Below are 27,512 nucleotides of genomic sequence, written 5' to 3'. Positions count from 1 at the left end.
ACATGTAGAATTTTATGAAAATTACCCACAATATACAACACATAGTAAGGTATCAAATAACATAAAAATAAATTACCAAACAATTATGATAGTATAGAAATTAGCACATGTATAAAATGAACAAATCGAAGGTGTCAGTTTGCTATAGGAAAAGCACCTGCAATATGGAATGTGGTCGCCTCTAGAAGCAATACAGCACATACAGCGATGCGTGCTCTAAAGCATCCCAAACGTGCTCGATAGGATTCAAGCCCGGGGATCGAGCTGGCCACTCCATGCGCATAATTGTTTCCTGTTGAAGATAATCATCTACGATGCGAGCCCTGTGTGATCTTGCGTTATCGTCCTGTAATAGGAAAGCATCACATATTGCCCCGGCACATATGCATCAAGGATGACATCTCTATAAGGCGAAGCATTCACGATTTCCGTTGGAAAGACATGGAGATCTGTGCGTCCACCCAAAGAGATGCCACCCCAAACACAGACACTGCCTCTTCCGTATGCATTTCTTTCACGAATGTTTGTCGGATGATAACGAGTTCTAGGTTCTCTCCATATCACGTCTACTATCGTTTCTAGACTAAACCTGGACTCACCCGTAAAGAGAACAGCCCTCCACTGATCAGGCGTCTAGTGGACATGCAAACGGTCTTTCCTATGGCGTGACGTGAGCGGTACGCAAATGGATGGTCGTCTCGCATACAGACCACCTTCGTGAAGCCTTCTACGCAGTGTTGACTTTGACACCAACCTTCCGGTGGCTGCAGCAAGGAAGAATCTAAGAAGAGTCGGAGTAGCGGTTCTATACCTGTATGCACATAATGTCAAATATCGGTCATCAGCGCTTGTCGTAGCAGTTGTCCGTCCTTGGCTTAACCTTCTAGATGCCGAATCTGTGGTTTGAAATCGCCTCCAAAGTCTACACAGAAGTATGAACAGAAGTTTGAACCACAGAAGGACTCACATTTAGCCATCTGGCCACTTCTGTTTGGCTTTATCCTGCCTCTAGTCTCCCAACGGCTTTCCATCGTAGTTCTGCAGGCAAATGATGCCTGGAGGTCATTGTTACGTATTGGCTATCTCAGATTTTTGATGTCACTATCACAGTGAAATATGTGGGCTTGCTCTCAAACATGGACTTTTATTCTCCTCGCAGATGACGTATTCCGATTGCAGCGCCACTAATTTGCATATTGCAGTTTTACTCAGCTACTCTTACTTGGCAACATATTCAAATTTTACACGGTTTGGCTTTGAGGGAGTTATCGCTATTTTTGTGATTTTCCCTTAATTTACGATAACCAGTGTATTTACAATTCTTTCATTGATCCATCTAGGCAAAATTCTATGTACAGTGGTATATCTATGTGTGTTTCAGCAACGATACGATGGTAAGATAAACCAGCCTTACATAAGCCTACAGTGTGACCCATTGAAAAATCTTTCGTTTGCCCGAATTGCCTACGGTGTCGTTGTCCAGGCATCTTTTCAATCACACGTGTATTTTGGAACGTGAAACTTCTCGAAGTCCTGGAATCTCTAAGCAGCAGAGGTAGTGACTGTTGGTTCGTACTCCATTTACAGCAGGTTTCTCATTTTAAAATCGATTTCAGCTTTGGTTGTTTGTGTAAAGGTTGCGTTTTGCCTCAAGTAAGAAAGAGAAACACCTAACCAGCACGTATCGGAATTCGACCGTTGCAGGTTCGTGACCTAATTGTACTGCGGTTTAGTTTTCCGCTACATCATTACTCTTACCCATAGCTGTGGCCTATATTCGCGACCTATGTAACGCTATTTCTAAACAAGATAGCAGACGAACGCATGTTGCTCTTGCTGTTCTGACCTCAGTACAGCGCGTATTCGCCTGTTGTCTTGGACAGTATATCCTTCAGATCTGATTCCATTGAGAACATCTGGTCATCGGTTGTGGAGAGAATGGCACACCATTATTTGCCAGCAACTACGTTGACGAATGTTAAAACAAAATTGAAATCGAATGGAAGGAAATATCTGTCATCGAAGCTCAGTTCGACTCGATGCTCGACCGTTTAATTGACCGATTATAGCAGTTGTTGTGTCTGAGGTGGCTGCTCACTGCATTGGATTTTCCACGCTTTATAACCTAAACCACCTGTAAATTCAATAATGTCCTCTGCCTATTATGCAATTATTTTATTTCTCTCAAATGGATAATAACTAAGTTTCTGACATTTGCTTTCCTTCCTGGTGTGGAACTTTTAATGGTTAAGAGTGTATTTTCTAAACTATATCTACGGGCATGGGTGGTGTAGTGGTAAATGATGGTAGCATGAAACAAGGATATGGATTCGAATTCAGTGTAAGACTCGATTATATGCGCGCTTTACGTCTCAACTTCGGGGGTATAAATGAGTCTCCCTTTCGGTGTACCTTGGGAAATGTTATCCATAATTAGACGGCTAAATGAGTGATGTATTCGCCCATAAATCTTACGAATGCTTAACATATTAGTGTCGGCCGTTAGACAGGGAAAAAGCAGCAACGCTATCACATCATTAAAATTATAGACGTTAAAAGTTTATGCTATTTGATTCATTTAAACTGGAATCATGGATGCACGACTAATCGATCAAGAAATAATTAATCGGGTGAATTGTTTAAACACCCTGTACGTATTTGCTATTCTCTCAATCAAGCGTAAGCATTACGACCTGGAGAATTTTCTAATACGCAAGAAATAAATGCATAGATAGTAAGTTTTTACAAAATTCAAGGAAAATACCATGCTCTTTGCTCTTCCAATCTTACCTGCTGGCAGAATTTTGAAAACGCAAGGTAGTTTTTGTACGCCTTCACTGTTTCGAGCAAGGCAAGTTACTTTTCCAAATAGTACTGGAGAAACGACAAGGACTCCATTGCTTTCATGATTATTCCAGCTTTGAAGAACTAGAGTTTCTAATGGTTTTATCAGAGACCACTGAAAGGAAAGATCTCGAGGAAAGGCATCAACTTCGCAGGTTAAGTTAACTTCTTCTGTTCTTCCAATGAAGTACACTTGGGTTTCTTTAAATTTACAAACTGGTGAAACTGAAAGATAAAAGATTGAGAAAACAAAAATAAATACAGCTAAACATATAAAAATATTACATAATACAATCAGTATTTAATGTGGACAAATAATAACAAAGATTAAAATTAAATTAAAAAAAAATTCTGTCAAACTTTATTATCAAGGGCTTAATAAGTTCCTGTAATTTCAGCAACAGCTTATCTCATATAAGTTCAGCTGTTAATTCTAAACAGTAAAGCGGTACTACGTTTTATTATAAGGTAATTCCTAAACCACAGGATAAAAAAAAAACATAAAGTAAAATAAAAAAGTGATTCAAATGCAGAATATTCGGTTTGGTTTGATAAAATAAAAAAGATGATAAAGTGCTGTAAATTTTCCAGAGAACGATGAAGAATAGTTACTCAGATGTTCTCTTGAACTTGTAGGGTTTATATTTATTTTAACTAACATTTATTTTAAGTTTAAACTATCTTTCCTGTCAAGCCTTACTTTCCCCTGGAACTGCCAATGCCAGAGTATGTAAATTTTAGTAGAACGCGCAAGGATTCAAATTATCAGCGGAAGTATTCTGATTTAAATAGAAAGGAAACGAGTTCGAGGTGTGATATTCTTACTTCACGAGCGCGGAGGTAGTTGGCCAGAAATTGAAGAACCCCGCGTTTCGGCCTGTGTGCTTTCCTGGAAGTAGTGTTAATCGTTCAAAGTGATCTTCAAGTTTGCTGAATTAGCAGCGGTATTGTAAAACGCGGTGAGGTTAGTTACTTTTAGAGAGCCTCGTAGTTAGAGTCTTGTCTTTAGTTTCTTTTCAGGTTATTATTTTTATTTGACCGCCGAGTTGGCGCAGTTTGTGAGCGTCAAGAGCACGCACTTGTAATTTATTACGTTGAATGAAAAGGGACTTAAACCCTTAACAAGACTCTGTCTTTTATCCAGTTTTCACAGTCACCTCTTGGTTGCGTGCAAGTTGGAGGCGCGCAACGCTACATACTTTCCGGATGATACATAAGAACAGCAGCTTCGCAACATCAGGCAATAAAAATGATTATCTGGCATTGATTATTTTCCCGTTGGATAGCAAGCGTACTTAATTCCTACTCGTATTCATTCAGTTACCCTCAGAGCTTTATTTGTAAAGTTATAAGTGTTGAAATCCTATGGAAGGCCGTCGGAAAAATTAGCAAATACAAAGAAAAGAAAGAATACTAAATAATTAAATAACATATGCCAATCTAAATTTATATATTTAAAAATTGGTGTAAATCTACGATAATTAAAGAAAACGTTATAAAAAAATCAAATGAAATCATAAAACAAATTAAAGTTAAGTAAATCAGTGATATAAGACAGTACAGAGAATAAAATAAAGGTTAATTTTGCTTCATCTCCTCCTGTTCTGACCGGATGTCGCTCAGGTTCACGAACTCATCATAGTCAAGGGGCAGTTTGCGTTTGATACTGGTCATAGTATAGAGCACGTTATAGGTGACGGTTCGACGTTTGCGTAGCTCTGTCCCAGTTTTGAGGCCAAAACCTGAGAAACCTACCTACTGTCCTAATTTCCAATATCTCGGCACTACTTAGGCTTAACAGTATTTTAAGACTCCCATGCCGGCAAAGACATTATAACTTATTAATATCCATTTCCTCTCCGGAATGCGAATCCGAGTCAACAGTTCCGGCAGTCGCTCTACTACCACTATGCGAGAACGGCGGCAAAAATAAAGGTAAATATTTTAAACCGTACTTTTTGTGTTTTAAACTTCGTTTATTTTCTGCCTTCTGACAATACTTAGAGATCTACAATTTTGGTAACACTTAGAGAATTCCTGGACGTATTGTTGGTTTGATTTATTTATTTATAGTAAAGCATTCAAGTAGTTATTTGCCTTAGGGAAAGAAGGAATCCTTTTGGGACTTTCTAAGAGAAACTGGCTCGTATACAATTTACACATGAGGTAAACCACGAAAACGCCCGTGCAGCCAGCCCACTCACCGTTGGTGGTTGACAATATGAATGACGTCCCTAAACCTACCTCTTCCTACAAAAATCACCTTTCGTCTGGCGCATAATAAATTTCAAGGTTTTGTGCTAATAAAAGTAAACCAAACAAACAATCCTAAAGAAAATCACATCTCGATACGTAGGCCTTTTTGCTCAATTTTTCCTGCATACTTTATTTTCCTTTATTGAGGCATTACAATCAAATTCAGTTTGAATTAATCGCAGAATTATATTTTCAACTTAATTATACTCCAATGTGCCGAAGTTCGACTCATTCAGGATTTCGATCCACATTTGTTATGTATTAATTGTTATTATTTTCAAGCTTTAAGTTTTTGCTTATTTAATTCTGTTTGGCTTAGTAATTGAAGTTATTAATTTTTGCTTTAGTTTGTTAAAGTTGGTTGTAAGTTTAAACTGTAACTTTTGTAAGCTTTAAATTTAGGTTTGGTTGCTTTAGAAGTTTTCTTAAGTTGGTGTTATTTACTAATTTTAATTTTAGTTTAATGACTTAAGTTTTACTTGGTTTTTGTTGTGGCTTGTTTCTGACCTTTAAGGTTGTTTAACTTTATTTATTTTAAAGTTTTTTTTTTTGGCTGCACTTTTGGTGTGCTAATTTAATTTTTTTTAACTTAAGGTAACTTAATTTTACCCCTCTTTCTATTAAAATTTATCGAATTCATATTTTCTGACTGGTGGTAAGGTCAATAAATTGTAAATGAAACTCAATCTGTTTAATGAGTGTATATAATTAATTTCGGCTGAAGAAACAATTTATATTGTGTTGACATTTTAATGAACTTAATTTTTAAATAATAGTTCAATTTTTAATGTACTAAATTTGTTTATGGTGTTTAAAATTATTCACTGGGGCTGAATTTTTTTTTTCCTTCCAAAACTGTCGGCTTGGAATTCGTTCTCAGAATCCCTTATATGGGGATTGCTGCACCCCGAAATTTTTTTGCCAAGTGTTTCACCACATGGGCTGATGACTTGACCATCTGGACGGCTTTACTTAACCGGGACCCTGTTTGCTCTGACATCTCTAGCATAGAAATGTTTACGGGAGTGAATTTTCGTCGGATAGTGTGTTCGCCATAGTGGAGTGGCACCCCGAGACGAGGATAGTGTTTTCCCCTCTTCCATCAGCAGAGAGACGGTTGACCCAGCGGAGTGGCCTTGGAAGCTTTCTGCTGAACTGCGACTTTCGCCAATTTCTCGTAGTCGGGAAACCCATAGTTTGGGGTTGCCGTGCTTGGCGTTTTCCGATCATGATACTTCGCCAATTATTTCAAGATCTCGCCATGTACAAAAGTTGCTGCGCAGTTGGGGGAGAGATGGAGGAAAGAAATTTCATAGACACGTTCTTTGGACGGAGAGCTGGGAAGAAAAAAAAGATGACACTTCTACGATACAGCGTTAAGGGCAGCAGCTTCGGAGACGAGGATGTGACGAACGTTTAAACAAAATGCACAGAAGAAAGGCGTATTGATACAATAATTCTTGCTTTTTTCCTGACTTAAGAATGGCCTGTGGATTTGGGAAGATCGATGTCCTGCCTGTTGGAAGCGGCAGAAAGGATGGAAGCCTGGCCTCCGAAACAGCTGCTTTTGATTAATTTTTTATCTCATACTTTCTTTTCTTCTTACAGATGAATTTCCCGACACATAGTAATTATTCCCTACCTCGTGATAGTTATCCTGTCTTTGTTTTGCACCTGTATCAAGTATCCAAATTTTGTATGATGGGGCCCATCCACGAACTGTGAAATTTTATATATGATAAAGGTATATTTTTACCAATTATTTTTTACCGTTGTTTCTTCAGATATTTAGATGACCAGTCACCACCCATTTAAATTGTAACTTGTATTCTTAAATGTGTCAGCATCAATAAACGTTAGTTTGATTTTACTTACTTTTGTATTGTTTTAAATTTTAATTATTTTACACTGGACCTTAGTCTCAGAAAGCGTTTAAACTGGCTTACCCAAAGCAATAATGATAATTGAAATTACTGAATTTATTGTTCATGTTCACTCTGATAATTGCACAAATTGTTCTTGAATATGATTTACACTGTATTGATGTCATATTGCCCTAAATACTCTGAGAAATATTACTGATATGGAGAATTTCACACATTTACCAAATACAATATTGGCTTACACGTTCTCAATGTAGGAATTTTCAATTACACAGTTATGATCTAGTAGTACCTATTGTATATGACTTATGTTATAGTGTTCTATACTTAATATAGAACACTTTGGACGAATTTTTTAATGAGAAGTACTGCAAAGTTTTGTATAAAGAATGAGAAACACCAAAATCAGAGTCTATGTTTAAATTTAATCCCTGGTTGTACCTGGCGTATTATTTTTTAATTAATTTTCCTCACAAGCATTGAGCATTCCTGGAAAAATTTTTATTAGCTTGATGCCTTTGTCCGATAAAACATTTGAGGCCACATGCTGCACACAGACTGAGAATGTTTTAGTCGAAACATAATTTTTAGGCATCCCACCATCAAACGCACATATCATCTAATATAAGGCGAACCAGGTATAAAAGTTCTTCTGCATCACATGTTTGTTCATCGTTTATGATGACGTGAAGTTTCTTTCCCGTAACATTTAGTAAAATCAAGACTATGCTTAAAAATATACAGTCTGTTCTGTATTGCAGTAAAGAAAACTTTCCACGCTGTTCTTGTCTGGTTTGATCAAATCATTTAAACACGCTTATGATTTTAATAATACGAGAGAAATAGGTAGTATTTTATTATACATTCTATTTCAAAAAGATATCGTGGATGCTGTTTCAGAAAGACATCTTGAATGATTCGTCAGATACAGTTTAAGAAAATAAAATAAAATAAGATATAGCATTTCAGACTATAAACTTTCTAATCATATGACTTCTGTATAATTAGTAAAATTATACAAAATTATAATTCCCTTATACAGAAAAAATTACTATTAATAGACCTCTACTGAATGCTGTTATAAATTAAATCGGGGAATAGTTTGCATAGAAAGTTTCTTTGTATAGAATATTATAATTTTGTTTCCTTTCTGAAAATTTGAATTTGAGATTCCGGCACTTATATTAATATTTGCCCCATGCAAAGAGCATCATTTAAAATTTGAAACTTAGCATATCTGTAAAAGGAGTTATATTTATTTGTTTGTTTATGTAGATTAAGATTACGTAATTTTTCGTTTATTATTTTTCTATGGTTACCAAATAAATATTTAAATTTCAGATAATTACATTGAAAGGTTGCCAAAATTGTTATAGCTTGAAAATTATTTGAAATTATTTTTCATTTCTAAAATTGAAACCATGGAAACTCTATCAAAAGATATTTCGAAATTCGGATTAGTTATAAAATAATTTTAAGAGTTTTATAGGAGTTAGATCTTGCAATGAACGTAAAGTAATATCAGACGATCACTTTTAGCTAGTAGTCTTAACTTACCTAGTATCAAAAGTATGTCTAAAAATAAACGTCAGAGTAACCTAACTAGTATAGATGCTGACGGTTTTCAGAAACCGTCTAAATCAGTTAAGAGCGTTAAATCTAGTAAACCTAGTACCCCCTTGAACCTTAAAAATAAATAAAGTAAACTGCAAAATGTTAACTATGTTGATAATGTATGTAGTGATGTTGATCATGAAAATGTAAATTCTGCCTCTGTCAAGCAAATGTTAATGATGGTACTGTGAATAATAGTAATACCTCTGTTAATTCTGGTTCTGAGAAAGATAATAATACCCGTAAACCGACCACTATTATGGTTAGACCCCATAGGGTACTTCGTATTACAACTTTTTAAAATCTTTAGTGGTAAAACTGCTGCAATGCAACTCATTTGGCCACCTTAGCGAAGAATTCTTAAAGGTTGAACCCACCTCAGCTGACGACCACAGGGAACTTAGCAGCTATTTCTTGGAACATTCCATTGAACACTATGATAAATCCTAGGCATAAAAAGCCAGTTAAAGTTCTGTTAAGAGGTTTGCCCTCTGATTCTAATGTCACAACTATTTCAGAATCAATCAGTGACCTCGAATTTAATGTACACAAAATTGTACAGTTAACAAAGTACAAAACCAAAGCCCCTATGCCACCTTTTCAGGCACAGTTAATTTCTAACGATAAAATTGACAGCATTTATCATGTAAATCACCTTATGTACTTTAATATCATTGTGGAGAAATATACATCGAAAGTCCAGTTACCCCAATGTCACAGTTGCCAGAAATGGCATCATTCTTCCGAGAACTGCCACGTCGCACCTCCTTGTGTGAAGTGTTCAGGATTTCATAAAACTGGCAATTGTGACAAGGATCCCACAGACACCCCTAAGTGTGGTGTGTAAACTGTTCTGGTCCCATGTAGGCTCGTATAGAGGTTGCCCGAATTTCCCAAAATATACGAAAAATCTTAAAACATCCATATTAGGCCTGGCACAAGTTTTGCTCAAGCCCTTCAATCGAAAACCACTCAGGATGTAGAAACTACCTGCAGCCAGACGGCTGCGGCCAACCTTTACCTGGATAAAAGCCAACAGGTCAGGATATTAACCAAACCCAAAAATTGTTACATGAACAACACTCCTATCCAGTCAAACATCTTTGAGTTATTGCAAGAATGAAAGAGGTTGAAGACATGTTTGGCCGCAATCTCAGTAAGATAATTACAATTTACAAAAACAAAATCCCAGAGCTTAGAAAATGCGACAATCTCATAGATTTAACGCTCTTAACTGATTTAGACGGTTTCTAAAAACCGTCAGCATCTATCCTACACCTCATTTTAGGGAAGATATATCACATCAATGAAAGCTAAGTTAAATATTTCATTGTTACAACTCATTACTGAGTTTTGTTAGTTATACCAATACATTGTTATGTTTAATTCATTTCCTGGACTTACCTGTCTTCCTAGCTTTCCTGCATATATGTTTAGAGCCTGTTCATTAATATTAATATGCATTAATCTATTTTTGTATACTTATATTATTCACTGATTAATTTACCTAGAGCATATAAGGCATTTCTTTAAGCTATAATTTCATTTCGACTACTAGCTTGCACACTTTTCTTCATTTTCTATGGTTGTTGAAGCAACAGGAGTATAGTGTCCTCGGACTCATATTGCATTATGACTGACGCTATTTTTTTCGAACTGTATTTTACGATTTTTCGAAACTCATATACGTTCGAAAATCTTTACCTGTGTTACACTGGATTAGCAAACATCAACGCGGGCACTCATTATCTGCATGCTGCGCAAGCACCCTGAGCCGACGATGCAAGACCAGAATTTGCCATTGCAGTGTTCAACGGCATATATACTAAAAATAGTCCCTAGCACTCTGGAATAGCTCGCCAGGATCGGTGACACTTAGCCGAGTAGATACGTAGCCGACAGCAGATAGCCAACAAGAGATTTAGATGACACATACATTTAAATGGCACGGAAGGTTGGCTGACAAGTCATTAAAGCGATATACTAGACAGCTAGCCGATATGACATTTAGCCGATAGGACACTTAGACGACGTGGATTTTAGCCGACATGAACATTTAGCCGACAGGGCATTTAGGCTACGGGATATTTAGTTGACGCAGACATTTAGCCGACAGGACTTTTAGTCGACATCACGTTTAATCGGCAAAGTATTTAGCGGGCAGCATGTTTAGATCATAACACGTTCATGGAGACAAACGTACATGCAACTATGTTTTAGTAAAATTTATACATATTTATCTAACTAAAGGTTGTCTTCAGGGCTACGCGACGAGAGGATTTATCAATAACTACCATATTTTCGCTTTTCTCTAAGGAGACAGTAGACTTAAAATTGATAAGAAAAGCAACATTATTTTGGCGATGATTCTGAAATTAGTTTCGAGAGCAATCGGGAAATATACTAGCGAAATGATGTTATATGGAAAGAAATGAGTAGAACCAAGCGAAAACAAATGTAACGTTGAGGAAAATAATATTGAGACTTGAAAAAGCTAAGATATTATAATTTTGAAAACGTTGAAAAAGGAATGTCATTAACTAACGCAGAAAATGTTTGTTAACCTGAAAGAGTTTAAAGAAATCCAACTACTAAATGAAAAATGGATAATTTTTGTAGATCGAAAAGTGTCCAGTTATGATTAGCTGTCAAAAGGTTATTTATTTCTTCTTCCAAACAAGCGACTCACGTTCCCTGACGAGAAATTTCTATGTGTTTTTAAATTTTCTTATTGTATGTTAAAGATTCCCAATTTTACATGCAAGTTAAAAATTTAAACAAATGTAATATTCAATTTAGAAGTCAAACAAAAAAAATCAGCCTTATGTTTTCAAATTTTTACAGGACTAGTTTCGATGGTTTTATCGAACCATCATCTTCAGCTGTAAAAGCGCAAATGAACGAGAAGCTGAGGATTCTGCAGCTGAGAATGATGGTTTGGTAAAACCATCGAAACTAGACCTGTGAAATTTTGAAAACGTAACGATGATTTTTGTTGTTTGACTTCTAAATGAATACTTGTTCGGCATGTTATTGTACCGTAAATGTAATATTTATAAAAATTGAGAATTTTAAATGGATAAATCTTAAACTGTGTAAACACTTAATTTTGTAAATCAAGCTTGATTTTAAGGTAAATTCTTTAATCACATTTGTTAAATTTATAACCAGAGGAATGAAATAAATTTACTAAAATTAATAAACCTGTATTTTTGCAATTGATATATTTTTGGTTGTTAGATGACTAACACCAGCAAAATGGAATTATTTATTTTTTAACCAATGGTTCTGTGTTAGCAGCAAAATGTAACGGATGTATCAAAAGATGAAGTAAGAGCAGAACTCTTTTTTTATAAACTACTCATAAGTATCATCTGAAATTCTTCAGTTTCCTATACATGGTGCCTTATATTTTTCACTGATAACACACGCCTCGTATTTCTTTAATAAATTCTTCAGGGGTAGAGCTGGATTCATATTTCAGTAAATTTTTTATAAATTAAAAACCTATTTATAAAATACCTTAGAAACATTATATTTCATCACCTTATAGGCAAATTTCGATCTCACAAACATGGTCACCATTTACTAGATGGCTTCCATTTTCAGGTGGTGGAAATTGCCAATTCGACTTCTAATGTTGTAAATATGATCACTTCACTTAAACTGTTCCGCCAAACTAAGTTAATGGCATACAGGGTTAGGAAGTCATCCTAGTCTTGCTAGCAATCTGATGGTTAGGCCGCCTTTCTACATTTTAGATTAATCTTCAGTTTCTTGGCTATAATTCTTGTCATTTACTTGCTTCATTATTTATAAGATGCCCTTGTTGCATTAATAGTCCTTGAACAATCTATTCACATGATGTGTGATGTAATCGGAAGGAAAGAAGGTGTTCGAAGTGTCGAAGGTGCTCTGTCAGAGGGCAGGAGAGCAGGTAATGGAGTGCGTCCGCGTCTTCGCCGCAAGAGCAGATGACGTCCCGTCTGAGGAGTCATCTGTAATACGCTGTGAATTTCTCGTGTTTGGTACAGGCCTGGAGGAAGAGTCGGCTGCATTTGAGCCTCTTGAGAGTAGGTATTGGGAAAATGTTGTAAGTAAATGTTCGTGTCTCTTCTTCCTACTATCGTGATGACCATGTCTCTTGCAATGTTGTCTTGAGCCTTTTTGCAACTTCTGTGGATAGCGGAACTTCCTTGTCAATTTTTGGTTTGAGAGCTGCTGCTTTGCTAATTCATCAGCTCGTTCGTTGCCTTTCTGCCCGGAGTGTCCTTTTATCTAGTTCATATTTAAAGGGATTAGAGGAGCCTAACCTCAAGAGGATCTCTCAAAGTTCTGCCGTCTGCAGATGTTTTGGAGAAATACTTTATAGTCTTATAAGTACCTTATACTCCTCTTTATAGTGTATAAAGAGGAGTATAAGGTACTTATAAGAATTTAGATTGATCTTTCTAATTCTGCTTTTAAGTCGAGTGGGAGCGTGCCAGGTAGAACCAGAAGTGCTGGGGTTGAGGTGGTGCTATAGGCACTGGTGAATTTTAGCAGGGTTACTCGCTGTATTTGTTGAAGATTTTGACATATTCTTGCTGTGCCAGTCATCTAGACTGGGCAGCCGTAGAGGATCATGCGTTCAATTGCATTTAGGTATAGGTATTTTACCAGGTGCTCCTTTTGGCTCCACTTGTCTGTGATTATCCTGTTTAGTTTACTGATAATTCGATGCGTCTTATCTCGTAAGATGTGTATCAAGCGTAGTATAATATCAAGCGTGAATCCGAGGTATTTGGTGATATAATGGCGCCCTTCCCATTTTGTGCATGGTGGATTCACATCTATTTTTGAGCCCCTTGGAAATACTATCATCTGTGTCTTTTCAATGCTGAAACAGTTTGTTGTCTTGAATCCATTTTGCAAGCAGCTTGAGTGCTACGTGTGCTTTACACTCCATTGTTGTCCTATTGCCTCCGTCTATTATAAGTATAATATCGGCGGCGTAAGCTTGTATCTTGGCATTGTCTCCAAAGTTGATGTTTATGCAGACCTATCATCTGAAAGTAAGCAGATAGGTTGTGAGTCAGCAATTATGTTCCACAGGATGGGTCCGATATTAGATCCCTGTGGGGCACTTTTGGTAAAGATTCTTTGAACATCGCAGGTCTTTCAGTTTTTTTTTTTTAGTGTTGGCCACCATAGTTTATTGAATGGTGACGCTACGTCAAGTGATATTATACACGTATGGAGGTTATTTTGTCTCTTATTTACAAGATGTCTTGTACACGGTTGAGGTCCTTTAATAAACCCGTATTGGGCGGGGTTTCGTAGTTTGTTTTTGACCAGATAATACGTTAATCTCTGCGTAAGCATCTTGTCAAGGACTTTGCCTCACACTGAGAGTAAGCAGTTAGGTATGTAAGAACTGGGCATGGAGTTTGGTTTTCTCTCTTTCTGGAACAAGACCATTTCTGCTTTTTTCCATTCCTTTGGAAAATAACCTAATTCAAGGCACTTGTTAAAGTGTGCTAGAATTTGTTTGTCGTCCGCGAGTCTAAACTCTTCTATGGTTTCAATCGTGAGGCCATCCAGACCTGGAGCTTTACCTCTGCGTGTTGAGTTTACCGTACTTTGCATTTCGTCTAGTGTGAACGGCTGATCGTCTTCAAAGTTTGGAATCTCGGTTGATTGGGTAAGGGTATCTACGTGATATGTAGATTCCTAGCTGGGGGTCGTCATTTGGAAAATGGAACCTCATTATTTCCCTAATTGTATTCGTCATTGTGCAGTCGTCTTTTTGAATTGAATCTATCTATAATTGGGTCATGGTCTTCCCTTTGGCTACATCGAAATATGTTCCGAACGGAGAGCTGACAGTGATTTTGTTCCGTGTCATGTCGCATGCTTTTTTCTTCCCTTTATATATCTTTTGCCGGTACTGTGCACGTACCCTTTGGTAAAGCAGCCTGTTAATGGCCCTTTCCTCTCCAGTTGTTTTTGGGAATCTCTACCTTGTTGCTCTAACCTTTTTCCTGAGTATAGTGAGGTCCTTTGTCCACTATAAGCAGGTGCGTGTTCAAGTTATGTGAGAGAACCGTTCTTTGATAGATCTCGTGGAATCCTAATATTGTGCAGGATGATTTCAAATTCCTGGTACAAACTTGTAGGGGGTACAGGACAAAGATAGGAATAATATTCACATAGGAAACCCAGGTCACAATCCATTTATTTAGTCATAAATACAGGGTGTCTCACTTCAACTGAAACAAGATGCTTACAAAAACAAGATGTTCGAGAAAAATAAGGTAACGTTGATCATTGAGTCTCTACGGTAATGGGTATGGACCAATTAAAAGGTTGAAGACAATAACCCGCCTCCACCCAGCACACACACATTGACACTGACTCGTTGTTGAGACGCATATGATCGCGCTGCGTTTGGGTTCTCATTGTCCACATATGAGAAATGTGCGCATAAAATACGCCGCCTCATCTGTAAATAACACATGAGCTGTGAAGTCTGTCTCCAATGCAGATTGCTGTAAAAGCCACTTCCAAAAGTTCAGAGGCAGAGATTATTCTTGCAGATTAAAATCTCATACTCGCTGAAAATGGAAGGGGTGTAAGCGATTTTCATTTTTCGTACGTTGACTCACACCTATGTTTTGTGCAACAGCTGTTGTACTTGCCTCAGGTCTATCAGCCACGATGCTGAACATTCTTTCTTCAAATCTTGTATTGCGGAAAGTTCATCGTCGACCAACATTCTGTTTAGTGACGTCGAATCTGTTTCACAAATTTGACGATGTAACCGCTGAAACAATCTGTGATCCGGTATCCGTGTATCTGGAAACTATGGGTGATATATTCGTAGCCAAGCTCTTGAGTTATCGTCTCCATGGCCGTAGACGTAATGCACGTCTGCTTTTTCGGCATACTTCTCCCATAACCGAAAACAGCGCACAATCGCGTATGGCGCCTTCCCCTACTAAGATGCACACCTACTGCCTTCTACAGGCAACGGTACTTTCTATGCAAATGTGTTTTGTGACGTAGTTTGGAAGATCCTTTAAAATGAATAATAAAAGGTTCTGTGGGTTTTGTTCTTCGTATGAAGCAGTTCATATGAGATATTATGTAATCTCAATCTCTTTTCAAAAGTTTTGTATTGTAAATGCGTTTTAAGTTGTATTTATGACTAAATAAATGGATTCGACATGGGTTTTCTATGTGAATATTCTTCGTACCTTTGTACTGTATTTCTCCTCTAATTTGTATCATGAATTGGGAATCACCTTATATATTGATCATTATTCTTGGTCTAGAATCGAAATTGTTTATCGTAAGTCTATTTCTGTTTTGCTTCTCCAAGCAAAATCATGTCACTCTGCCAACTAAATAATATCTCTTTTCTACTATTGCATACCGTGCTCTCAAAAGTTGCTTTTCAGAATAATTGCTTTCTATGAAACTAATTATTTGAAATCAGTTTCCATTGAGAGATGATTTTCTGCAATAGACAGTGATGAATCCTTTAAAAAATGTTCTTCTTGCTGCCGTAAATGGCTTTCAGCTATTAAAAATAGTTGTCATGCACATACTCTATGTTACCGACCAAACCTGCCGGAAGAACAGACTTATAGCTGAAAGGAGAGAGGAGAAAATCTGGCAACGAGAAGAAGCGTGCTTGATGCGAGAAGAACAGCTTGCTCGTGTGAATAAACAGTTTATCTGAAAGGAGAGGGGAAAATATCTGGCAACGAGAAGAAGAAACGTGCTTGATGCGAGAAGAATGGCATGTTCGTGAGAAAAAATTTAAAAATTAGTTTGACTGTGTTCCGAGAGTAGAGTTAGTCCTTTCTTTTCTTGTTAAGAGCTGAGAGATGCAATGTATTACTGGTGCGTTTGATGTAAATGTGAATAAAAGCTTTGTGAAAAGTTAAACTGTATTTACAAAATTAAAATATAGCTCATGTTATTATTAAACCTGCATAAGTGTCCCAGTTTATTTCCTGCAAATAGAGTTGACTAATAACATTCATAAGTGAATGGAAAACGAACAGACAAAGATGAATTGATCAAAGGATCGATTATGGATGACAGTGGTGGCAGCTGGTCGGATGTATATTTGTGGACTCGGAAAAAGCTCAAGTTAATTCCTTACGAATGCTGCGAAGCTTATTAAGTGGAATAGTTATCTTCTACCAGGTTCTCTCGTTAAGTGATTTATTTATGTTTTTGTGTTTATGAAAAATTTGCTGTTAATGTAAAGGTACACTTGAACAAGTATTTTATAAGACAAAAATTATCAGTGTGATTATCATATGAGACTTGAATTACCTTGCAAGTGCATTTATCTTTTATCATATGAGTGAATGATCATTAATTTAAGTAATGCTTGTGTTTTATTTATGAGATATGATTACATTAATTTTCAAATGCTTATATATAAACATGCATGTTTTTTTTTATTTATTGAGTATTTGGATGTTGTGCATATTTAATGCAGATACCATGTGTTTATGATTCAACAGCAGTTAAGGATTTAACTTAATGTATAATTTTATGTAAGGAAATTTAGTTTTAATTTTCTGTTATTTTAATTAAGTTGAACATAAAGTCGCATAATGTCATTTTTGGCCAAATCTAGAAAGGCTGATCTAGTCGTCCTTGCACAAGAGTTTGGTGTTGAAGTGTTGCCTACATTTAGGATTTTGGACTTGAGGGAAAATATTCTTGCTAGTGAAAGCTATGAGGAGCAAGTAGCAAAGGATCTTCTGAGTGTTATCATTACAGATAGGGAGGCAAAGGAGGAGAAGGAAAGGCAGGAAAGGGAATATAAACTAAAGTTAGAGGCAGAGGAGCGGATTGCCATTGAGAAGTATAAGGTAGATTGCCAGGATCGTTACTCGAAAAGGAGTACTACACCTGAACGGGGGGAGAATGGGAAGGAAAGATCAGTAGAAGAGTTAACGAGGACAATCAGATTATTGACAGTAAAGGTTCCAAGTAACGTAGATGGCTGGGACTATTTCTTCTTTAGTTTAGAAAGAGCTTATGTCAATGAAAGTGTCCCTGATGAGCATAAGGCCAAAATTTTGATTTACCTTTTGGGAGATAAAGCGGCAAATTTATTAACATTGATAAGTGAGGATAAGTATGGGAATTATGAGGAAATAAAGGAAACCGTGTTGAAAGAATTTAAACCTTCACCTCAGGTATGCCTGGAGAATTTCAGAAAGGCAAGACGAAGTTCAGAAGAGACCTTTGGCCAGTTTTCTATTAGAGTTACTGCCATGTGGGAAAATTATGTGAAATCAAGGGAGGTGACAGACTGAAGGTCTTAATCAGTTGGTGGTAGCGGACAAAATCTACCAGACCCTTGATACGGAAACTGCAGTACACATAGGTATAAGGCAGGGAGACTCGTGGTTCAAGCCAAGAGAGCTTGGAAAGGAGTGTGACATATTCTTTGCGACTAAAGGGAAGTCCTACAACGTACGTAGGGAAGCTTGTGAAACTAAGATTTTAAATCAGGCAGTAGGTGAGAAACCTAAGGTGTCGAAGAAAGACGAGGCAGTCGGCATACGTCAGAAACCACAGTGAAAACCACACGGAACGTTAAAGGTTTAACATGTTTTGTACGTGGTTCAGCTTCACATTTTAAAAGGCACTGTCCTCCAGATTAAAGGTTCTAGGCAATATAACAGAAATGAGGAAAAGGATAAAGCCAGGGTAAACTGGGTAAAGAAAGATCAGGATAATAATATCCTAAAGGACAAAGTTGCGGTAGCTCGTGTGGATCCTTTGACGAAGTCAGGGGATGTAAACGACTATAAGCTGTGTGAGTTGAAAAGGGTTCCTATTAGTGTGAATGGAACAATAGGGAAGGCCCTAGTTGATTCTAGAACAGAAATTACGGTGGTTAAGAAAGAATTAACCAAAAGTCTCCAACTGAAGGAAGGATCGAGTATATATTTGAAAGGTATATTTGGTCCAGCTGTTAAATGCCCTTTGGTAAGCATTCGACTGAGTATTACTGTAGGAGAAAGTGCCAATGTTACACATCAAGAGATTTTGTGTGCAGTTGCAGAATCGCTGGCAGAGGATGTGTTGCTTCCTCCGGAAGTATTCACCATGTTAGGAGGTCGGTTATATGACACAGGTGAAGGGGTGGAAAACTTACCTGAAGAAGACACAAACATCTCAGAGGTTAGGAGAAAGGAAAAGTCTGTGAAGGTAAACACAGGGAAACTAGAAGGAAACGCTAGTATGGGAAGGAATCTCAATGAGAAAGGGAAGGTGGAATCAAGTGAAAGCCAAGAACCTCAGCCAGGAAGACTATGTACAGCGGATGTATTTAGAAGAGAGCAGGAGACTTGTGAATCTCTGGTGGGAGCATGGGAGAATGCTCAGAAAGGAAAGTGGAATTATTATACAGTGGATAACTTTCTCTTTCATAAGGACAAAATTCTTGGGGAAAGTGTGGAGCAATTAGTTGTACCTAAGAGTCGAAGGGAGGAAGTCTTGCAGTTAGCACATTGCTCGGTGTTTAGTGGCCACATGGGTGTAAAGAAAACTGTGGAGAGAATTAGATACTCTTTTTATTGGGAAGGTCTGAGGTTAGACGTTCGGAAATTTTGCGAGGCATGTAAAGAGTGCCAGTTGACTAGACCAATTAAAACTGTTGATAGGACACCAATCACCCCAGTAACGAGGCCAGATCTGCCCTTCCAAATTGTAAACATTGATGTGATAGGTCCGATTGATCCTCCCAGTTCTAAGGGTCATAATTATATATTATGCTTAGTTGATCAGCATACCAGATGGGCAGAAGCAATACCTCTAACTAGCCTCTCCGCCAAGTCGACTTGTGAGGAGTTATTACATATTTTTTCAAGAACGGGTATTCCAAATGTAATTGCATGTGACAATGGAACAAATTTTAAAGCAGATTTGACTCAAGAATTTGAGAGACGAATAGGGGCCAGTCCTAAGTTTTCGACCCCTGGATATCCTCAAGCTAATGGATTAGTTGAACGTTTTAATGGTAATTTAAAAAGAATGTTGCATCATGTCATCAGAGAAGAAGGTAGAGGGTGGCATTTGCAAATTCCTTATGTATTGTGGGCCTATAGAGAAGTACCCAACTCAACAACTGGGGTGGCTCCATTTCAACTCATGTACGGCAGGACACCTCAGGGACCTCTGTCGATATTAAAATCATCATGGACAGGGAAACATGAAAATTTACAATTAGATGCAACTCCTGTTTATACATATTTACAAAATCTAAAGGCTAGGTTTCAGAAGGCAGCGGAGCAGGCAAAGCTCACAGCTAAAATTCAACAAGAGAGGACAGCACACTATCATAATTTAAGGTCTACCATAAAAACATTTAAGGTAGGAGATAAGGTGATAGTCTTGATTCCCGATTCTAATAACAAGCTTTATGCTAGGTGGCAGGGTCCTGCAAATATATTGGAACAGAGAAGTTCTCACTCATTTGTAGTACAAATGTCCGATGGGACCAAAAGACATGTCCATCAGAATAAGATTATACCTTTTGTAGTTAGATCCCAAGCAGTAAATGTTATCTTGGAGGGGAAAGAGGAGTTTGGGGAAATTGAATCTATAAATGTCAACAAGGGAGAAAAGAGTTTTTCTGAATCTCTGGAAGGATTAGAAATGTCTAATTTAGATTCAGTCCAAAGGAGTAAACTTTTAGGGCTACTGAGGAAATATCAAACATTATTTACACGTCGAGTGCAACTAGCACGAGTAGGTACACACAAGATCGAACTTATTCCTACTGCTATTAGGAAGAAACCCCACTGCTATGGAATACCCATGGCATACCGCAAAGCAGTAGATGAGCAGATACGTGAGTTGCTAGAATTAGGATTAATTGAACCTTCGAAGTCAGAAATTGCTCATCCTATAGTTTGTGTGGCGAAAAAAGATGCTACAGTTAGAATGTGTATAGATTTTAGATCATTGAATGCTGTAACGAAAACTCCAACATTTCCCATGAAAGACATGCAGGAATTGATTTTTGTGGCGGGTGCAGCAAACTGGCTGACAAGCATCGACCTTCGAAAAGGGTATTGGCAAATCCGAATGGATGAAAAGAGCAAACCTTTGACTGCATTTGCAACATGTAATGGAGTGTACCAGTGGAGAACAATGCCTTTCGGCTTATCAGAAGCCTCAGGGACATTCCAGAAGGAAATGAATTGTGCTTTGCAGAGTTATAGTGATTATGCTCAGGCATATATAGATGATGTGGTGATTTTCTCGAAAACATTTGAGGAACATTTGAAACACATTTCTTTGGTTCTGGAAACTTTAGAAAAATTAGGATTTTCTGTACGTTTGGACAAATGTACTTTCGCAGCTAAAAAATCAAATATTTGGGGCATATAATTGGAGGAGGCAAGCATGGTCCTGATGAAGAAAGGGTCAAAGCAATTAGAAAATTCATCAGGCCAGTCACAAAAAAAGATGTGAGATCGGTTTTAGGATTAATGGGATTTCATCGATCTTATATTCCCAGTTACGCAGAAATATCGGCACCATTGACAGAGTTGACGAAGAAGAGGCAAGCCAATATTGTTCTATGGGGGGAGTTGGAACAGAATGCTTTTAACAAATTAAAGGATACTTTGTGCCAAGTGACATCTCTGGCCACACCAAATATAGAAAAGCCATTTCAGATTATGATGCATCCAATTTGGCGGTAGGTTGCTGTTTAACCCAGATAGACGAGAGTGGTAACTATTGTCCTATTACATTTTCAAGTCAAAAGCTTTCTCAAACTCAGAAAAATTGGGCAAGCATTGAGAAGGAAGCTTGGGCAGTCTTATTTGGCCTGAATAAATTTGTTAAATGGATCTATGGGGCTCAGGTAGAAATTATAACGGATCACAACCCTCTGAGATATTTGAATGAAACTACTCCTCGAAGTCCCAAATTGAGTCGGTGGGCTCTGGCATTGCAGAAATGGAACTTACGGATTAGTCATAGGCCAGGGATTCAGCACCAAAGTGCAGATGCACTCTCACGTATGGATCAAATATGATATGATTAATATAATTTGATAGTTTTTTTTCTTTTTCTTTGTTTATTTGTATGATTGTAATAATTTATTGCTTGTTCTGTTTTGTTTTTTTTTATACTGTACGAGGTTGGTATTGTGTAAAAGTAATGTACAGAAAATTTGCTTGGATATTGATTAATGAAATACGTCCCAAAGAAAGGACAAATTTCATTCTTGGCAAGGGCATGTCATGCACATACTCTATGCTACGACCAAACCTGCCGGAAGAACAGACTTATAGCTGAAAGGAGAGAGGAGAAAATCTGGCAACGAGAAGAACGGCTTGCTCGTGTGAATAAACAGTTTATCTGAAAGGAGAGGGGAAAATATCTGGCAACGAGAAGAAGAAACGTGCTTGATGCGAGAAGAACGGCATGTTCGTGAGAAAAAATTTAAAAATTAGTTTGGCTGTATTCCGAGAGTAGAGTTTGTCCTTTCTTTTTTTGTTAAGAGCTGAGAGATGCAATGTATTACTGGTGCGTTTGATGTAAATGTGAATAAAAGCTTTGTGAAAAGTTAAACTGTATTTACAAAATTAAAATATAGCTCATGTTATTATTAAACCTGCATAAGTGTCCCAGTTTATTTCCTGCAAATAGAGTTGACTAATAACATTCACAAGTGGATGGAAAACGAACAGACAAAGATGAATTGATCAAAGGATCGATTATATGACAATAATCCTAACAGTTTTGTCGTCATAATGTTTCATGTCAGTGCTGTTCGGATTCTTCAAAAGTCAGTTTTCAGGTTATTTTTGCAACCATCACTAAATTTGTTGATCAGTTCTTACAGATGTCATCCCTGATTTTAATTCTTGTGAAATTTTAGCTTAATAGGATTTATAATGTGTCTTGTTGAATTTTAACTTAACACGGTTTGTCATGCCAATGGGGTTTGACATATATCAATCATACTAAAAGAGTGTTGAAACTTCTCATCAAGGAACTTTTAATCATAATTTTGACTTTCGATCTTCAAACATTATAAGTAAAGCTTCTTCAGGTAGTAAATTAGGTTTATTTGAGTCCTTCCACCATTCCATGGAGTTCCTCCTCCATTTATTTGAGTCTTCTCTTTAAGTAATGACATTAATGTTTCAACCTTTTCAAAATTCTAATACCTTGGCTTTCTAAAGTTTCATTATTATTTTATTCAACAGTTTACGTTACATTTGTTTTCGCTTGGCTCCACTCATTTTTTCCATATTAAAATCATTTCGCTCGTATGTCTGATTGCTCTCGAAACTTATTTCAAAATCATCTCTAAAATAAGGAATAAGTTTGCTTCTCTTACCAGTTTTAAATCTATTATCTCTTTAGGCAAATGCAAAAATATGGTAGTTATTGATAAATCTCGTTGTGTAACCTTTTATCAGATAAATACGAATACTGCCTTTTATCAGATAAATACGAACAAATTTTACTAAAACATAGTTGCATTAGCTTTTAGCTTTTTAAGTTTCATTATTATTTCAGCCATATGTCTGACTCCTCTCAAAATTGATTTCAAATCAGCTTTTGACGAACACATCTTGCTGCTTTAATTACCACTGCAATAAGGTTAGCATTCAAGACTGCCAAATTGTCGCATGCATAGATTTTGTGGTAACTAAAGGGTTTGGTTTGGTTTATTTAATTATGGCAAAGCAGACTTGGGCTATCTGCCTAAAGGGAGGGATGCCTTCGTGGAGGACTTTCTGAGGGAAACTAGCTCGTATTCAGCGACTTTACCAGTGTTCAGCGACAGTTACAGTGTTCAGCGACTTTACCGCTCGGCCGCTGATAGGCAGGTAACTAAAGAAAAAAAACTTTGCTGGGCAATCATGTCCAGTGATCGCCGAGGTCAGAAGGAAAACGCATGATCCCCGTTATGCTTCGACTAATCGTGCTATCTAACGTAATTTCTAACTAACTGCGATTTCTAAGACACAAAGGTAGTATTTACGGCTACACATTTTTATTAAAAAAAGGGTTTGTTTTTATATACATGAGTTTTTGTTAACATTTGCTTAAAACTTTCGAATCTCGTTACATGATATATACTGAAAACGAAGTGTAGTGTCATAAAAAGCTTTACTGATACACAAAAGTTTCTCATACTTACATTTGACTTGTAGTTGTAAACATTCGCTGTTACTTTCACCAATTAAATTAGAGGCTGTGCAACGATATCTCCCACTATGTTCTTTTTTCACGTTTTGCAGCAATAAAGTTTGATTCATAATAAGAATACTTAGATTATTATTTATTGTGAGAGGATGATCTTCAAATATCCAAGTGATATTGTGTATCCATGGATTAGCTTTGATTATACATTCCAATTCAATATCATCTCCTTCTTTTATGTCCGAATGAACGTTCTTGGTTAATATTAAAAACGGAGGATCTGAGAAGATGTAGAACAAAAAATAAGTAAGAAATAGTAATAAATACAAATATCACATAAATTAATTCAAAAAGGACTACGTTTATAGAAAATAAAAAGACAGTTTTAAAGCAAAAATTGGTAACATAGATAAATTATAAGTAATATGGTAAAACAGTTTAGAGAATAAATACAATTTTTAAACAAGTATGTAATTTTAATAACATTAAGTATAAAATAATTAAAAATACGTAATTTAAAAATTAAAAATACGTAAATGTTAATATTATTTCAAACATACTTTTGTCATTTACCCCAAAATATAATGTTTAAAAATATAGCGTATATGAAATCTGTGATAATGCATATATTATAAAATCTTCGCATGACGGTAATGAGACAAATTAAAAATAATAAAATATTAGAGTTTTACAAATTCTGAATTTTGTTAATTTTATCTTAATCGAATTTTATGACAATACAAATATTTAACTAATGAAAGAAAGAAGATATGCATCATAATACATTAATGGTGATGTTTCTTTACACTTGTGTACATCTCTGTTTTACAAAAATCTTACATTTCTTTTTTAAATGTTCAAGCTATTTTTACACTTACAATTCACGTTCATGTTAACTATTGCTTCAATTGCTTTCTTTGGCAAAACCGGGTTAGCAGATCTGCAAGTGAGGATTCTTCCATTGTCTTCAGGTTTGGGTACAATTGAAAGATCGCTGAAACTGACATTTGATCCCTCAACAACAGCATCCAGTGTCCCTGAGGTAATTTTCTCTCCATCAAGCCACCATGAAATGTAAGCAGGTGGATTGGATCCTGTTGTTTCACAAGTTATTTTGTATCCCTTCCCAGCTATCATTGGAAAGTCGGGTTTTATGATTTGCACATCTAAGGGCAATACTGGAAATAGAGAAGACAGAATTATTGCAACTGAATTACGCTTTTATTGAGAGTATTGAATTGACAATTTAAGCATGGATATAGAATATGCTTTCATATTCAAAACAATCATGACTGGACGTTGCAGCATGATCATAATGACTAGTTTTTAGTCTACTGGAAGATTGACTAGATTACTATGTTCAGTTCTTACTTATTTGTTACTTTGTTCGTGTTTATCAACATTCAAAATTATGGTGATCTGACCACTTATAAAACTCAGTGAAAAAAGTTTTTCCCATGTCCAGTCTTTCGCAATGAATATTCCAATAATGTATGTTAAAGACAAATTTGAATGATGTTTAAATAAAAGAACAGAAGAAGGCAGGTAATAAAATTAATTTTAAATGTTATCCTGAATGGATCTTAATTTTAGCCGGGAGATTTACATCATTCATAGAAAGTGTACACAATTTATTCAGGAAATTGAACTTAACGGCTGTACCACAAAATCAAATCAAGGGTGCAGTAATATCATTTATTATACCACACATGTGACACAGCTGATAGAAACATTTTACAATAAAGTATTCGTATATTCTATCATTCTTAAGGAGGAAGGAACTTAGGTAACCTAAATTTGTGTTATACGTTAATTAAGAATTTAATAAGTTACTCTGTTTTGAAAACGTTGGCTTAGTTTAATACTAATATTTTGTTTTGGAAATTCGGTTTTGCTACAAAAATGAATTTACGTACGGTAATATTTCTTTTTCAGCTTATTTGTTTTGGAACTAAAATGAATTTACATACGATAATATTTCTTTTGCAACTGATTTGTTTTACACTTAAATGAATTTACATACGATTATTTTCTTAATTTTAGTGTCCATCGTCTTCTGACAAATTCATTTTAAAGTACATCGTTTTCTGACAAAATTTGGAATACTTTAATAAACTATTAATATACTGTAAAATTTGATAACAAGAAATATTTCAAGTAAAATTTCCCTCATAGTAACATTTTTCTTCAAATACCAACTAATATATTTTTGAAAACCAGGATATTGTATCATGGAATAAAGAGCGTTTTCAGACTCTCAGAATGTTACTCAAAAACGAAATGATGTCATAAGCAGAGGAATATAAATATTACTAAATCCTTTGAAGGAGGGAAGAAAAATAATCAAAATGGCATTTATGCTTCGAATGTTGACTTGAATGTAGTCAAATGAATGAATGTATTATAAAATACATTAAATGGAGTTCCACAATCCTAAAACAAATGATTAAAAATGGTAATAAGAATTTAATTGTGATTGATTATATTAATCGATTCAATTTAAGATTTAGTTTTAAAATCAACAGGCTTTAAGTTTTTCTCTGGTTCGAAACTGAGCATTTTGGAAGCTCTTTAAATATAATCATTTTACTTCACGAAGCTTTTAGAAAACGTAATAGCATTTTCATAGTTAAGAGAAAGCACTTATTTAATAAATTTAATAAATGATATAAAATACATTAGAGACAGTGGGATTGCTTAAAATCGTTTAAAGATTAAAAGCTGTTTAAGTTGCTTTGCTCTTTTATTACCAGAAAGGATTATTTTGAAATTACTTATTTTGAGCTTATACCTACTAATTGCTTCCGACGTTTACTTTTAAAAATCATTATGTGTATTTTTTGAACAAAATTGAAGTGAACTTGATTGTGAGTATAGTAGGAATCTGTTGCCAAAACATAATATTTATTTCTATTATTAGATACGTATGAAAAGAAACATAACAATAGGCTAAAATTAAAAATAAAAATGTTTTAGACCCATCCAGCAGTATAGCTGCAAGACTGAAGTAAAATAAACTTAAAGCATCTAAAATAAGTATGCAAATTAATAAATTTTTTGTAATTAAATTTTATGAAAATTAACCATTCAAAAAAAGAACTTTGTCTAAAATCATTATATGCGAAATCGAAATTCAGAAGCAATTACAAATAAAGAGCAAAACAAATATACATTAAAGCAAATTTTTATTTAAATAACACTCAGAAATTGCGTCGTCCCCGATTATGCTAAGCTAAACTTTTAATAAAATCTAATCAGAGCCTTAAACAACAAATAAAAACTGAACATCTATTTCAAACAAAAAGTGGAAAAAAAGTAAATTTATAATCAATAAGGATTCTTAAGAGACTTCATAAACATAAACTAGTTAAATTCTTTAAACGACCAAACTGTGTTCCTTGCAAAAGAAAGTAGAATTCAAAGCTGCTTTTGAGGAGCAAAAATATATAGTTCTTGGAAAAAGTATGCAATAATGTTCAAAGTATTTTAATAGCAAAACTAAGTATTTTAAAATGTGTTCAATATGTCCTATCCTTTTAAATTATGAGCGTGGGGAAGTCAAAAGTTCGGTGCTGTCTGTAAAAATTATTACGGACCAGGAGGGTGATCGTCACTTCAAATTTGCGGCGAAAAAACTTGTAAAAGATGCTGTCCTCTGTAAAATCTTAACACGCGAAAACAGAATTGGCTCAAAGTTGAGAAAAAGGAAAAATATAG

The 27,512-nt window shown here is 35.8% G+C and overlaps 1 protein-coding gene across 1 annotated transcript in view; it reads right to left on the bottom strand.

Moving 5' to 3' along the window:
* The window catches only part of LOC118198089 (uncharacterized), a 357,202-nt gene that overhangs the window by 183,541 nt on the left and 146,149 nt on the right, over positions 1-27,512 (bottom strand). Inside the window, exons 10-12 of the mRNA XM_085819674.1 lie at positions 24,674-24,973; positions 23,794-24,075; positions 2,791-3,069 (exon numbers count right to left, since the gene is read on the bottom strand). Of these exons, the coding sequence (XP_085675800.1) occupies positions 2,791-3,069; positions 23,794-24,075; positions 24,674-24,973 (861 nt within the window). The remainder of the gene's footprint in view (positions 1-2,790; positions 3,070-23,793; positions 24,076-24,673; positions 24,974-27,512) is intronic.

This window comes from Stegodyphus dumicola, chromosome 6, assembly GCF_044657685.1.
Source record: "Stegodyphus dumicola isolate Sdum_Otavi_A_Nest chromosome 6, ASM4465768v1".
Classification (NCBI taxonomy): domain Eukaryota; kingdom Metazoa; phylum Arthropoda; class Arachnida; order Araneae; family Eresidae; genus Stegodyphus; species Stegodyphus dumicola.
Note: the sequence above shows the minus strand (reverse complement) of the source record. Positions and strands in the feature narration are given on the sequence as shown.